Source organism: Lactuca virosa, chromosome 1, assembly GCF_052849685.1.
Source record: "Lactuca virosa cultivar CGN04683 chromosome 1, Lactuca_virosa_CGN04683_v6, whole genome shotgun sequence".
In the NCBI taxonomy this organism is placed as follows: Eukaryota; Viridiplantae; Streptophyta; class Magnoliopsida; order Asterales; family Asteraceae; genus Lactuca; species Lactuca virosa.
Genome location: NC_136426.1, coordinates 48,362,657 through 48,378,054, shown reverse-complemented (window position 1 = coordinate 48,378,054; position 15,398 = coordinate 48,362,657). Strand labels below are relative to the sequence as shown.

Below are 15,398 nucleotides of genomic sequence, written 5' to 3'. Positions count from 1 at the left end.
GCGAAGCACCCTAATGGAGTGTGTAAGCTTGAGAAATCCATCTATGGATTGAAACAAGCATCTCACAGTTGGAATCTTTATTTCGATGAGAAATTCAAAGAGTTTGGTTTTTCGAGAAGCGAGAATGAGTCATGTGTGTATGTCAAGGCCAGTGGGAGTATAGTTAGCTTTCTCGTTTTGTATGTGGATGACATACTGCTCATAGGAAACGACATCTCAACCTTGCAGGAGGTTAAGTCTGTTGGACTAATGTCTAAGTCCATAACTATAATTGGTAAGACTTGACCCGACCCGGCATGGTCCATTTGGGTTGCATGGCATCATGCATTTGGATAGACTATAATGAGAGAAATAACACTTAAGGTTGGTTAATATATTATAAGTTCTAATATATTAATAAGGTTATTTAATTAGTATTGATCAATAATTAATTTGGAATTAATTAAGTGATCAAAAGGAGACTAATTAAATATATGGGTTGATTGTGTAAATCATTCATTCTTATATATGTGGGCTTGTGATCCAAGATTCCTTATGTTGGACTAAGTCCATGGGGTGACCCATGGATACTCCATGGAGGTTAAAATCCATGGAGCATAAGGAATGGGTAAAGTTATGAGTTACATGGTGTAACCCTAATAGCCACCATATAAAAGAATCCCATGGATCAAGAAATCTTGCATTAATGTGTGAATATGAGGGCTAGACGATTTCAAGGAGTGTTCCATTTCTCTCAAGTCATTCCATGTGCATTTGGTGTTGTGTGAACCATTTGAGGTGTCACACTTTGGGCACTAGGCACTCAAGCTTCATGGAGACAAGCTACATCAAACAAAGGTATGTATTATATCCATTTGATTACCCAAGTATCAAGTATTATATGCTAGATAGGGTAATACCTTGGAAAGTTCATAATTGCATGTATAATAGAGAAAACATGGATCCAAGGTATTTAGGGTTGCATGTACACTTAGGAGTGTTAGAATGCGCAAAACCCATCAAAGTCCTGGCTCGGGAAGTGCTTCGCTATGAAGGACCTCGGAGAAGCTGCTTATATTCTAGGGATAAGGATATTGAGAAATAGGAGTAAGAGACTAATAGGACTTAGTCAAAGTACTTACTTGGATAAAGTGTTGAAACGTTTCAGCATGGAGAATTCCAAGAAAGGGGAGTTACCAATCCAAAGCAATACCAAGTTGAGTAACACTCAAAGGCCGAGTACCGAAACTGAGATAGCAGAAATGAGTCGAGTACCTTATGCTTCCGTTGTTGGCTCAATCATGTATGCTATGACGTGTACTCGCCCTGATGTGGCCTTGCTTTGAGCATGGTCAGCATATATCAAGGGAATCCTGGTAGAGCTCATTGGATTGCGGTAAAGAACATTCTTAAGTACCTACGGAGGACTAAGGAATGGTTTCTTATCCTCGGTAGGAGTGATGACTTGAGAGTGTGAGGGTATAGTGACGCCAGTTTTCAGACCGACCGAGATAATTTCCGCTCTTAGTCGGGCTGGGTCTTTACCCTGAATGGAGGAACAGTGACATTGAAAAGTTTCAAGCAGGAGACCGTAGCTGATTCAACGTGCGAACCAGAGTACATAGCAGCGATCGAAACGTCGAAGGAGGCAATATGGCTAAAGAACTTCATCGGAAACCTTGGAGTTGTACCTGCCATAAAGGAGCCTATGGAGATTTTCCGCGGTAACGAAGGTGCGGTTTCCTTGACCAAGGAACCGAAGGATCATGGCAGATCCAGGCATATAGACAGACAATATCACTTTATTAGACATCGGGTAGAAGGGGACTCCTCGTAGTGAAGAGGGTATCGTCAGAGGATAACCCAACAGATCCCCTTACGAAGGGACTGGGTAGGGTTAAGCACTTGCAGCATGTTAGGAGTATTGGGCTGAAGGACGATATTAGTTTTAGTGATTAGATAGCTTTTAAAAACTTGTAATAGATAAATTGTAATTGACATTTGATGATTAAATAAAGGAGTATTATTTATAAGTAATGTTACTGTCTTGTGTTAATTATTTACTATTGTTTCACTTTGCATGTTTTAGCTTCCTAAATAATAAGATTATTTAAACTATCCACAGTCAATCATACGTTGGAAGTAAGTATGAAACAAGACTGTCATGAATTAGCTTGTAGATTGTCTAAGCGTTTAGACATAGCAAAAGTTTGCTGCAACGGTCATGAGTGCTTCTAAAATAAGATTTGAGTATTGGATTAAACCCGCACTCACATGAATCACTTGATGGAATTTAAGCATGAGTGATTGTGAGATGATAAGATCATATAGTCTTTAAACCTATATATATGAGTTGTTGTTTACGAGTTAGTTGTACATTGATAATGCATAAACACATCAGTAACTTGATGTTATAAAACGCATTGTTGTGCATGATTCAATGAGTAAATAGTACAAGCATATAAGTCGAAGTTTATATGTTCCTTTTATCCTACGAGGATAAAAGCGATATCTTGGGCCCCTCGATGATTTGGTTTTACTTATGTGTCGGGCCCGGTCAGGACTAAGTTGATATGTTCAATTAAGTTCTATGTCAGACAAATCAGAAATCGGGAAACAAACTGTTGGACAATAAGTATGACTATGTTCCATGTATTTGTCCACACGGTATCTTGAGAATGGAGGATTATACGATCCCTTATCTAAAGGACGTGCCAGAGTTCGACAGCAGCTTTTGAGAGCAACGATTGCTAATCGGATTTTGAAGTCGTACTTGCATTTATAGTTATTATACTTATCCAAGTGGGAGACTGTTGGATTGGGTATCTAAGTCATAATTATATTTGGTATGTACTTGACCCGATAGTAGCATGGTCCTTTTGGGTCGCCTTCACCAAAGCAATTTCACTGGATGAATTATGGAGAAAGAGGTTAATTATGAGTTATTAATATATTATAAGAATAATATATTAAAAGAGAAATCATATTATTAACATTGGTCAAGAATTAGTTTATAATTAATTTTGTGGTCAAAAGAGGTTAATTAAATTAAGGGGGCTGATATTGTAATTATAAGATAATTGCAAAAATGGGCTGAGGATCTCTTGGATAAGAGGTGGACGAAACCTTATGGAAGCCCATAAGGATTTCGTCCAAGGCTAGGTTGTGACATCCCCATTTTCACGGCCAGAAAAAACGATTTTGTTTATGCTTTATAAAAATTAGAGTACTTCTTTTGATAAAAATGTTGCGGAATTTGTTCCCAGTAAAACATGATAAATACGTTATCAAAGCATTTCCGAAGAAATGTATTTTTATTCATTTTAAAACATTTGGGATGTCATCGTCAATACAGAAACATAAGCATAAACAGAACTTACATTCATTATCACTAGTGATCTACACCTCTTGAATCTCTCAGTGTAATGTAACTTCATATCGACACCTGTGATAGAAATAAGCTGGAGTGGGTCAGGTTGGGAAACTTGGTGAGTACATAGGGTTTTCAACCCACAATAATATAATTATTATGTTTAAACATCAAACAATCAACCCAATTACCCATCCCCATTATCTTCTTTACTCTTAAGGATCTACCCTAAGAATCAACTATTCCTCGTTCATTCATTCCTAAGGATCATCCTAAGGAATCGGCACGAAGTCCATCGTCACCGGGATTTAGGCACTAAGTCTGCATAGTCGCCAGAATTTATACAACAGGCACTAAGTCCGCATAGTCGCCAGGGTTTAGGCACTAAGTCTGCATAGTCGCCAATGTTTATACAACATGCACTAAGTCCGCATAGTCGCTAGGGTTTTGGCACTAAGTCTGCATAGTCGCCAGGGTTTATACAACAAGCACTAAGTCCGCATAGTCGCCAGGGTTTTGGCACCAAGTCTGCATGATCGCCAAGGTTTAGGCACCAAGTCTGCATGATCGCCAGGGTTTAGAGTACACCGGGTGAACACATCGTTCACAACACCTACAGGTTGCGAGCCTGCTAGTGTTCCACTGGACTGTCTAGAATAGTCTGTGGTTGTCATCCATACTCTGCTAGATGACGGGGCCATCATTTGGGAAAGGCTTCTCACATCGTCCACCTCTCACACTCACCTCGTGGTCTATAACACCTCTCAACTCATCATCCAACTCATATTCCATCTATTACATCTACCCATGTTTTACCCAACGTATTATCGTAGATATATATATATATATATATATATATATATATATATATATATATATAGTTTAAATCATTTAAAACATGTATAAAATCGTTCATCCAGCATAGACAGCAAGTACTCAGATAATATGCACACATAGCACGTAGTTTATATAAAATACTTCATATCTATGTGTAAGATGAAAGTAACTATGCACTCACTTGATAAGGTGGTGACTCGGTACTCGGACAACGCTTCGTTTACTTTAAAATAATTTCCTTCGACGAAACCTAGTATTATTACCACTAGATTTTAGTCTAATATTTACCGTGACTAATTATTAGTCTTATCATTATTATTATATAAGCGTTTAAAGAATACTTTCCAACCACTATGTACAGACAAGGGCCAGACATAAAACACCGGAGGGCAGGACCATTTTGGCATATAGCACTTCTGAAATCCAACAACCCTATGCGGCCCTTTAAACCAGATTCCCCGTACCGCGAGTAGTTAAAAAGATATTATAACGACACTTATATAAGTCATAATAATAGCTCAAATATTTATTATAAGTTCATAATAACAATACTAATTTTAAATATAAGCTATATTAAAATAGGTAAGCATAACTTACTTACAAGGGGGTTTCAGCTAGGAGTCGGGCTCTGCAGGGGCAGAACTTCGTCGCTGAATTTTTCTAAGAAAGATTCGTGCAGTCAACGCTCACCTTACTATACTAAAACTACAGAAAGAGAAGTCGAATCACGAGGGACCGAAATGCTCGGGGGATAAGAAGAGAAAGACTCTTGAATCAAGAGAATGGTGCAAGAAACATGAGAGCCCAAGACTCTTATTTATAGTAATTGAATTTACAAAAACTACCCTCCATAATTACTTAATGACCTTATAGTTATATAAACGACTAAACACCCCTTCATAATACTATTTTAAATAGATTTACCGATATTTGTACTAAACTAATGTCGAAAGTACTCAACACTAGTCTTATAATGACCGCATCGTCGATACCTTTCTAATGATATATACATTTGTATATATATGTATACGTATATATGATTTATACTTTATTTTAATACGTAAATATGCTATTATAATTTATAACTCGTTCATACGAACTCCGTTTTTGACATTCTTTATATCCACGCGTAGGCGGGACCGTACCCTACAACTTTCGTTTAGACTCCGTCGGCTAATTTTGACTTTATTTTTAAAGTTATATTTTTAACAGGCCGGGACAGGAAAAGTCTGTTAAAAATTCATAACTTCTTCATCCGACGTCCGTTTTCGTTTGTCTTTTTACCGTTGCGCTGCTATTAATGAGATCTTCAATTCTCATTGAGGTTGCGTTGGCCAAAAATCGATCGATCTAAAACTCGGATTTCGGGTTGTGCACTACTATGCCAAATCTTAGAAAAATCATAACTTCCTCATACGAATTCGGATTTTGACGTTCTCTTTTTTTTTTGTATGTTCTCGGTTTAACGTTTACTACAACTTTTGTTTATATCACTAAGGCTAAAAAGTCTTCTATCGTAAATTCACTATTTACGTCTCCCGGTGCCGTGCCGGTTTTGCCGTAAAACTTCGACGAGCCATAACTTCTTAGTTATAACTCGGATTTCGGTGTTCTTTTTATGTACGGAACCCTTGTAACATATACTATGACTTGGTTAAGATTATTCATTCTAAATAATCTTCTATTAAAAAGTCATTTTTGATGCTTATTGTCTCTAAATTGACTAGCCCGAATCTGCGGGCGTTACATAGGTATTCTGGAAGATTCCTATGGGCTGCTTAAAGCCTAAGCAACCGTATTAGGTCTTTGACTGAAACCCTAATTCCTCACCTATATAAATCCCCCTTGGGCATCTAATTTTCGGCCACTTGAGCCCTAAGGATCTTAGAGCCGAAATTAGTATCTCTTCTCTCTCTCTCTCTAACATTCTCCAATTGCTAGTGGTGTTTGTGATCGATTAGAGGTATTACATTTGTTATACTAAGCTCTCAAGGCAAGGATCTTCAAACTACAATTGAAAGGTAACATTCTTACTTGTTTCATTATGTTAATTTTGATTTCTATATGATAGATTAGGGTTTACAAGCTTTGGATAATTATTGCATGTACAATTAGAAAAACTAGATCCAAAGCTTTAGGGTTTGCATGTGCACCATAAGATTGTTGTTTTGCTCAAAATACAACAATTAAGACATGCATGTATGTAAAGTTTCCAACTTTACGTGATAAGTCACCCTAAGAAATCAGATCTGACAGTTTGGCTTGAAGTCTCAATGGATTAAATGCTCAATGAAATAGGGTGGTCAAAAGGGGAGTACGTTGGGCGTACCAACCCGATGCGTTGCATGTACTAGCCCCATATGTAGTACGTTAAGCGTACGAGCTGAGTACGCCCCGCGTACTTAGCAGGTAGGCTTCGAATTTTGGGCTTCTCAATTTTGGGCCCATATTTATTCATTAGGAGATTAGGGCCTTGTTGGGCAATCAAATTTCTACTTTGGGCTGATGTTATTATGATGGATTCTTTTGGTTGAAGGCCCACAAAGGGGTTTGGGTCCAATTTGGAAGATTGGGCCATATTTGGGCTTTGGGTGACCATTTTTGGAATCAGACCTTTGAGTAGTTGGTTTGGGCTTTGGCCTTGGGCCAAGTTAGGTAAAGGGTAAAATGGTCTCTTACCCTAGTTTAGACTCTTAGTGTGAGTTTCAAACATCCCAAAAATACGGTCAAAAAATTTCATTTTTAATTATTCTTAAAACCATAAATACCATCCATCATCTCATAAAAACATAAGTAGTGTATCATAAAATCATCATATCAATATGTTGTATCAAAACCATGTGTCAAAATATCAGAGTCTAAAACATCCCAAGCTGAAAGAATGGTGTGTGCACTGCAATCATCCCGAGCTCTTCCCTTTGCTACCAGAAGTACCTGAAACCAAAACTGAAAACTGTAAGCACGAAGCTTAGTGAATCTCCCCAAACTACCACATACCACACATAATCACATATCACATACATTGAGCCTCGCCCTGCTACATCAGGCTCTGCCCGGTGTAACAACGTGAATTTTCAAAACAATTTTTTTTTCATTTTAAATCACATAATTCTCATAATGTATTTCACAAAATCTCTTTTATTAAGTTTACAACTCAAAACTTCTTAATTACTCGGTTAAAATCCAGGATCCTCAAAACGTAACTCTCTCACTTGTGTGTACAATCAAGCCGGTGTCTTCCTGCGATCCTGAGAACAACCTGAAACACATAACACATAACACGGTAAACACGAAGCTTAGTGAGTTCCCCAAAATACCACATACAACAAATTCGTCACTCGAGGCTATACTCTGATGGACCCTCTGGCCCAATGTGTCTCAGTGGGACCCTCCGGTCCCACAACTCGTTGGACCCTCTGGTCCGGTCTGGATGAGAACCCTCCGGTCTCACTACTCGTTGGACCCTCCGGTCCGGTCTAAGCGAGGACCCTCCGGTCTCTAGTTCGTTGGACCCTCCGGTCCGGTCATAACATAGCATAGTTCGTTGGACCCTCTGGTCCGGTCTAAATGTCACATAACATAGCATACAACACATATCACACATAAAATGCATATCTCAGGCAAGCACATAAGACCCTCTGGTCACACATAATTACCTCCCTAGGTAAAGTATAGTGAGAAAACTCACCTCGCAAGTAGGTAAGCAGGTAACCTCGCGCTCGGATCTCGAACTAGCCTCCGCCTAACACAAAGGATGAATATCTCTAATTAATACTCTTTTCACGACTCAAGTAACCGAAGGCTGCTCTTTCTCTCTCTAACTCTTTGAAGTGGATAAAAGACCATTTTACCCCTCCATGGTCTCTATTACTCATGTTGACCAAAACCCCAAAGTCAACAAAGGTCAACTCGAGTCAACAGTCCATGTTTGACCCGACTCATCGAGTGCACTCCTGCGACTTGTCGAGTCCCCTCGTATCCTCAGAAGTCTCAAAAGTCCAACTCAACTCGTCGAGTTGACCCCCAACTCGCCGAGTTATCGCACAATCAATCCATCGGGACAAACCCTCTCCGACTCGTCGAGTCAGCTCATGGACTCGGCGAGTCCCTTTGATTTGATTTCTCATTCAGACGATTTAAGGCAGATCTATCACTCCAACCACTGGATCTACTATTCTAAGGCTCGAATAGCACGTAAAGCTGCAAGCTTTACGTTCATGCATGGCATATAAGGCTCATAATGCCAAAACATGCTCCAATAAGGGCTAGATGTACAAGAGCTTGCTTCCAACTCAATAAAGCTCGGGTTTCTGGACTCACAAGGCCACTCATAGTCCAGATCTGAGGTCCCAACCTCAAACCATACACAAATCACTCCATGACACAAGATAAATGGAAGAAAGCCCTAAAAGTTCCCTTAAAACAAGATCTCATAAGGAAATGATCAAGATAACATCTTTTTACCTCCAACTGAAGCAGAACTCTGAAGAATCTCTGGATCCAAATCCTTCTCTTGATCCAAGCTAAGATGCTCTCCAAATCCCCTCTCAAAATTGCACAAGAACACCCAATTTAGCCACTATCTCTCTCTCTCACAATGGATGGAACTGATCTAGGGTTTCCCACAGGGCTCTCTGGAGATGAGGGAGGCGGAAATAAGGGCTTAAATCCATTTAAATAGAACACAAGTCCGGAAAATTAGGGTTTCTCTGCCCAGCGCCTACTCGGCGAGTCCCTTCTCTGACTCGTCGAGTCCACTCATTAAATCCACGCGGGCAATCTCGACTCGACTCGGCGAGTTGGACCCTTAACTCATCGAGTCTCTTCTTCAACCTCAAGGTTAACATATACGATAATATCCCTGAAAATCCGGATGTTACACCCGGCATCAGGCCCTGCCCGACATCAGACCACATCTAGCATCGGGCCCCGCCCGGCATCGGGTCCCACGCGGCATCGAGCAAAGCTCGCCATCCATGTGAGCATAACTACCAATACAGATAACATAAGCATAACTACTTAGCTATAATATATACACATTCCTCAGGCCCCGCCCGACATCGGACTGAAATCCAGAAACATGCAAACATTCCTCGGGAACCGCCCCGGCATCGGACCGTAATCCGGAAATATACAAATACATAAACATGCAAGAATTACAAAGACATCAAGCATTACTAACATTCTTCGGGTACCGTCCCGGCATCGGATCGAAATTCGGAAAAACATATAATTCTACATCGGGCCCCGCCCGACATCGGACCTTAATCCGGAACATACTATCATACATAAACGGACCGACCTTTGGTGCCTTAGACCCGTTCCTACTGGAGGAAAACTCACCTCGTAAGCTAACTGTGAAGTCTCTCGTGAGGAATCTCTGACGGCTGCTCTAACAACTCCCCGACTATCATTATCACAATAATCACTTAGTCAAAAACTGAGAATCCTTCTAAGGGTAAAATGTCCATTTTACCGCTGGTCAAAGTCAACATTCTGGTCAAAGTCAACATTCTGGGTTGACCCAACTCGACGAGTTGCTCCATCAACTCGCCGAGTCCTAGAACCCTGAAATCGCGATCTAACTCGTCGAGCCACCCCCTGACTCGCCGAGTTCCATGGCTACTCATAGTCGCGATTTGGTGAATCAACTCTTCGAGTCCCTTCACAGACTCGTCGAGTTCTACCTTAAGTTGAGTTGGGCCAACACGACTCAACTCGTTGAGTTCCTCTATCTGTTTGGGCCATCTTAACAGATTAAGCCTCTACTCTCCAGATCCAAAGTCCATACTTCACCTACACACTGGAAATTCCATTTTAAGGGTAAAGTTTCCAACTTTACCCGCTAATAATCCTTCTTAGCGTGTTTAGCTAAAACCCTAGTTCCTTAGGACATAGATCTTTGTCCAAAAGCCTTATTACTCCAACCCAAAACATGAAAACCAAGATCTAAGTCCTAGACACCAAATGAACACGTAAAATCTCAGACTTTTCTTCCATGTATAGCCTTTTGGGGCTTAAAAGGCCATAATAACGTCTATAAGCTTGCATGGGGCTTCCATGGTCATAAAGTTTACACCTTTATGCCATGAAACCCCTTCTAGATCCCAGATCTGAAAGGTAAGCCACTTGGGACGTCCATGTCCCAAATATCAAGATTCTTGAACCAAAACCCTCATAAAATGGAACTAAGGAGATCTAATGAACTAATAGCCAAGTTAGAGACTTGATTACCAAAAAATGATGAGGATGGAAGGAAGTATCTGGATCTACTCTCTTCTCCTTGAACCTTCTAGCTCCTTCTTCTTCTTCAAACTTCAAGAACACACAAAGATTACTCAAGAATGGCTCACACACTCACAAAATGATCTAGGGTTTCGTGGATTAGGGTTTGGGACTTGGAAGCTGGAAATGAGGCCATAAGGTGGGGATTAAGATGCTTAAATAGGGTGCAAAACCCCGAAATTAGGGTTTCACTCTGGCAGACCTACTCGTCGAGTTGAGGGCTCTCAACTCGTAGAGTAGATTGCTTAAAACCCCGCGTCCAATCTCGTTTCTACTCGACGAGTCTGGGGCTCCCAACTCGTCGAGTAGCTCTACAAAAGTAAATAAGTTATAATTAAATGCGTACTAGGAAACAGGCGTTACAGAGTTGGGATCCAATTATTAATTGGATGTTATTTTATGCTGATAGCGTGGGGATTGTCGGACCAGCTGCCAAAGATTTATCTGTAAGATTCAACAGTCTGAGGTGAGTCTTCCTCGTCATATTTATCGGGTCGAAGGCACCAATGCCGACCCAATGTTTATTATGTTAGGGTGCTAGATGTATGCGTGACTCTTGCATGTGTATGTATGTGTTCGTATGCTTAGTGGGCGGGGCCCAAAGGTTATTATGTATGTTATTACTTGTTATACTTGCATGTTTGTATGCTGGGTGGGGCCCGTTGTGCGAGTTAGGACGAGGCCTGTTATACTCAGTGGGCGGGGCCCGTTATGTGAGTTAGGGTGAGGTCCGTTACACTCATTGGCATGGGGCCCGTTGATTGACAGATCTGTATACCGGGCGGGGCCCATTATGTGTTTGATATGTATGGTATGAGGTATTTTGGGGAACTCACTAAACTTTGTGCTTACGGTTTTCAGTTTATGTTACAAGTACTTCTGGTTCGAAAGGGAAGAGTCTGGGATGATTACAGAGCACACACCCCTCTATTCCGTATTTTGTGGTTCACTCTGATATTTTTTTGATGTAGTGATATACTTTGGTCTATCTTTATTGTATGACAATGTTTAGGATTACTGTTTTATTAAATTAAAAATGAAATTTTTGGGTCTTAGCCTTGGGAAGCTACACATCATTTCCTTGATTGTTGTTCGCCTCGTCTTTCAGGTAGTCCCATGGTACTATGATTGTGTCCGGTTCTTTATTATCGGTTATTAAAAGGTCCAACAACTAAACCCTAACTTAATACACAACCTAAAACCTCATATCTCATGCATGAAGAAATGAAAGAGATCAAGATCACATTTTTATGGTTCTAAGCACCTAAAAACGTCTGGAAGGACAACCCTTATGGGTTAGAGTAATCCATACTCATGAACACCAAAGATTATGGGACTAAAAACATAAAAACCTAAGAACTAGCAAGATCCAAAGCAAATATACATCAAGATCCGAACTTTATACCTCAAAATAATGCTTGAGGGCAGAATACTTGTGCATCCAAGATGCCTTGAGCTTCCAAGTTGATTCAACTTCTTTCTTCTTCCTTCAAGATCACCAAAAACACATTAGGGTTAGCAACGAGCCATTTTGGAGATGGAGGTTGACGAGGGAAGAGAAATTGAAGAAAACTTTTTAAACCAGCGACTCCAAAACTTGTTGACTAAAGTCTCAATTTTTTAAAACCAAGAGACCAAATTTGCAAATTTGTCTTATTATTATTATTTTTTTCATATTTTTTCTTATCACCTGAATCACTCCTTTGTAGAAATTTAGCTTTTGATCGCCGCTGAAATTCGACACCTCCAAATTTCATCGGCAAAATGCATCTCCTCCCAGTGCTCCCCGTGATCTTCATCGCCGCCGTCTTCTGCTCTCCAATGCCGGTACACTGTACACCCGTACGATTTATTATTATTATTTTCTCACAAACAACACTGTTAATTTTCACTTCGTCTCTACAACTCGAAAGTAAAACCCTAACTTCTCAAAGATTGTACGTTACCAGGTTTCAGCTCGATCGCAATCGTTAAGGTCGTCATCCTTCTCCGTTGCACTTGAAACTCTTCAGAAGCATCTGAAGTAAGTTATCAGAAGAAGAGCACTAAGTAGTAGCGTTCTTCGAGTTTTTTCTATTATCTGTTGCTTTCAGTGAGTAACTGTTTTTCTGCAGTTATGATTTTCAGAACATCGGGCTTCTGCGCCGCGCGATGACTCACTCATCTTACTCTGAAGAGAACAACAAAGCTTTAAGCATTCTTGGTGAGAGAATCATCGAGACAACTGCTTCCCTCAGATTATTGACTAAAGATGTGGATATATCGTCGAAGGATCTGAATAATCGAGTTTCGGAGATATCGAAAGTGGAGACGTCGTGTGCTGTCGATGGAATGCGGTTAGGGTTGCAGAATGTGGTTAGGGTCTCTTCGAATACCAATTCTTCGACTTCCTCAGTTGTCTGTGGTGCTTTTAGGGCAATTTTTGGTGCTGTTGCGCTTGATACAGGGAAATCCGATGATGCTGGAGACGTGTTCTGGGTGGTTCACGGCGGTGCTGGAAGTGCACTTTCCATGTAAGCAAATTCCATTTGATGCTCCTTGTTCGTAAATAGCTCTTGTGTGATTACCAGTACTGTATTAGTTTCTGAAATCCATAACACATTCCTAGCACGTTTTGTGATATCTTCGTGGTTATGTCTGTTTGACTGTGATTGATTGAAAGTTGTCTTTGACATCCAGTAATAGACTGAAGGGGAAGGGTGGAATTACATTTGCAATTGCATTTGTTTGGGATTTATGGAGGGTATTCTACTTAGGTAGAGTTTTGACTAGTTATTCTACAATGGTAGTTTGGATTTTACAAAACTTTTGTCTTCCAAAGTTCTCTGTACTTCTGAATCCCATCCACAATCCTCTTCAATCCCCGCCATAAATCCCTAACAAAGGCAATTTAACGTGTAACAACTGCTGCGGCTGAGTTTTCTTTTTGAATGGCTGATTATATTAAACTTGCTGATTGTTTCTAAAAACATGCTTAAATTTGTGGAAGCATTTATATGTTACAAAACTGGATTTGCAGATTTTGTGTAAATCTGACATTTTATCTTTAATTGCATTTAGCTATTAGCTTTTTACTGTGGCATGTTTTGGTTTTATCTTAGGGACATTTCTTTCAATTCAAATGTGTATTAAAATGATTACATGGCATATTTGCTGACTAGGAATACTGATGAGGCAGTGCCCAAATATAAATACAAGTTAAAAGCTAAAACCTCCTTAAAGCCCTTGGTAACTACTTGAAATGGGTTTTAAATTGTGGGCTTTTTGTTTAAAATAAAAAACTTTATACAACGAAGTTATTTTCCTTCAATCTGAGATTGTATTTTTAATTTTAAAAAACTAAAAGCTTTTGAGCCGAACATACCCAAAGACTTGACAATTAAGCTGGGCTTGCTACATTGTTTTAAGAAAACGATTCCCCTGAAAACCGATTTCCTGAATAATCGATGTCCATGAAAAATAAAGTGTATAAGTGTCCTCTTCAAACAAGTTAATTCCCTGAAAAAATCTATTGATGTCGAATTCCCAGTGAGTTGTTTTTTTGTTTTGTTTTGTTTTTGTTTTTGTTTTTTTTTTTTGTTTTGTTTTTGTTTTTGTTTTTATTTTTTTCATATTTGCAATTTTTGTTGTTATTTGTTGTCAGCGTGTTGCATGATTGGTTTCTGATTTTTATTATAATTTTGCTAGAATGTTGGTTTTTGCTGTTTTGATTAGAGAATTGATTAAATGATTGCCTAACCTTGTGAATTTTTGTTTGTTTGTATTTTTATTGCTTATGATTGTTTGATGAGAACTCAAAATTAGGGTTAAAAAAAATTGAAGAACAAAGAATAATTAAGGAAGAAGATGATGAAATTGATTCTAAATGATTAACACAATCAAATGATTGTTCGAGGAAACCCCTCTCTCACAGCCACAAGGCTAGAGCCAATACTCTTTTATCAAAATAACAACAATGCCTAAATGAAAGCCCTCTTCCTTTTATTTATTTCTCTCCCTAACAGACTTTCTAGCCATTTTTCACATTCCCGTGGTTAGTTTGTAGCATTAGTTTGTAGCACGGCCCAACAATTGTAGTTTGCATCATTGTTAATGGTTTTTTGTTTAACCTTTTTTTTTTTTTTTTAAATGGTTTTTTGGAAATACTTTGGTTATAAGTAAAAGTATTTTTATAGATAAGTGCTTACAAGGTAAAGTATGTTATGTGGAATCAAATTTGAAGTACTTTGATAATACTGGACGCCTCAGGTGTGAGCACGCAAACTCATCACACCTTCGGCTTATGGGCGCTTCATATTTTTCAAACCAAGGTTTGAAGTATGCATTTTTATACTAGATATGTATTTTTTTTCCTCAGTTTATATATGTAAATAAAGCAAGTTAAAATATTAAAGACGTATTTTTATACTAAATATTATAAAAGAGAAAATGCGCAACGATCCTATTATGTTTTGCATGAGCGGCTCAACCATTTTGGAGGCTCAAAGCGAGCCAAATATTTGGGGCCCTTTGGCCTTTTCTATACTCGGAAGATGAATGCAATGTCATTTTAGTTTCATGAATGCAGCGGTCGTTGATTTATTTTTCGGCTTTTATTTTGTGGTTACCGGATTAGATTTTTAATGGACTAAACTTTTGGACTTTGGAGAATATGGACCCTTTAGAATTGGGGGCCCTAAGCCCTTGCTTAAAAAAGCACAACATAGAGCCGGCCATGATGTTTTGTGACTTTGCGCATTCAGTCCCTAAAGTTATTTTCTTACCCTTTAAAGGAATAAAGTTGATGTCGACATGCTTTTTTGGTTACTGCAACCTAATATACAAGGTTATATAAGCCATGTAACTTAAAGCTGACGTGGCCTCACTATCTATATGATTTGACATTTTTTAGTTAAAAAAAAGTAAATCTCTCTCTCTCTCTCTCTCT

The 15,398-nt window shown here is 39.1% G+C and overlaps 1 protein-coding gene across 2 annotated transcripts; it reads left to right on the top strand.

The window, feature by feature from the left end:
* The first annotated feature begins 12,147 nt into the window (after nt 1-12,147).
* NFD2 (Ribonuclease III family protein) lies at nt 12,148-13,188 on the top strand. 2 transcript variants are annotated; one of them, XM_079058432.1, is made up of 3 exons: nt 12,148-12,298; nt 12,421-12,494; nt 12,586-13,188. In XM_079058432.1, exons 1-3 carry the CDS (start codon nt 12,236-12,238, stop codon nt 12,986-12,988), a joined length of 540 nt encoding a protein of 179 aa, XP_078914558.1. In that variant the 5' UTR covers nt 12,148-12,235; the 3' UTR covers nt 12,989-13,188. The 2 variants fall into 2 exon arrangements, with proteins under 2 accessions (XP_078914558.1, XP_078914508.1); XM_079058382.1 differs by having other exon boundaries at nt 12,151-12,313.
* Nucleotides 13,189-15,398: the final 2,210 nt, after the last annotated feature.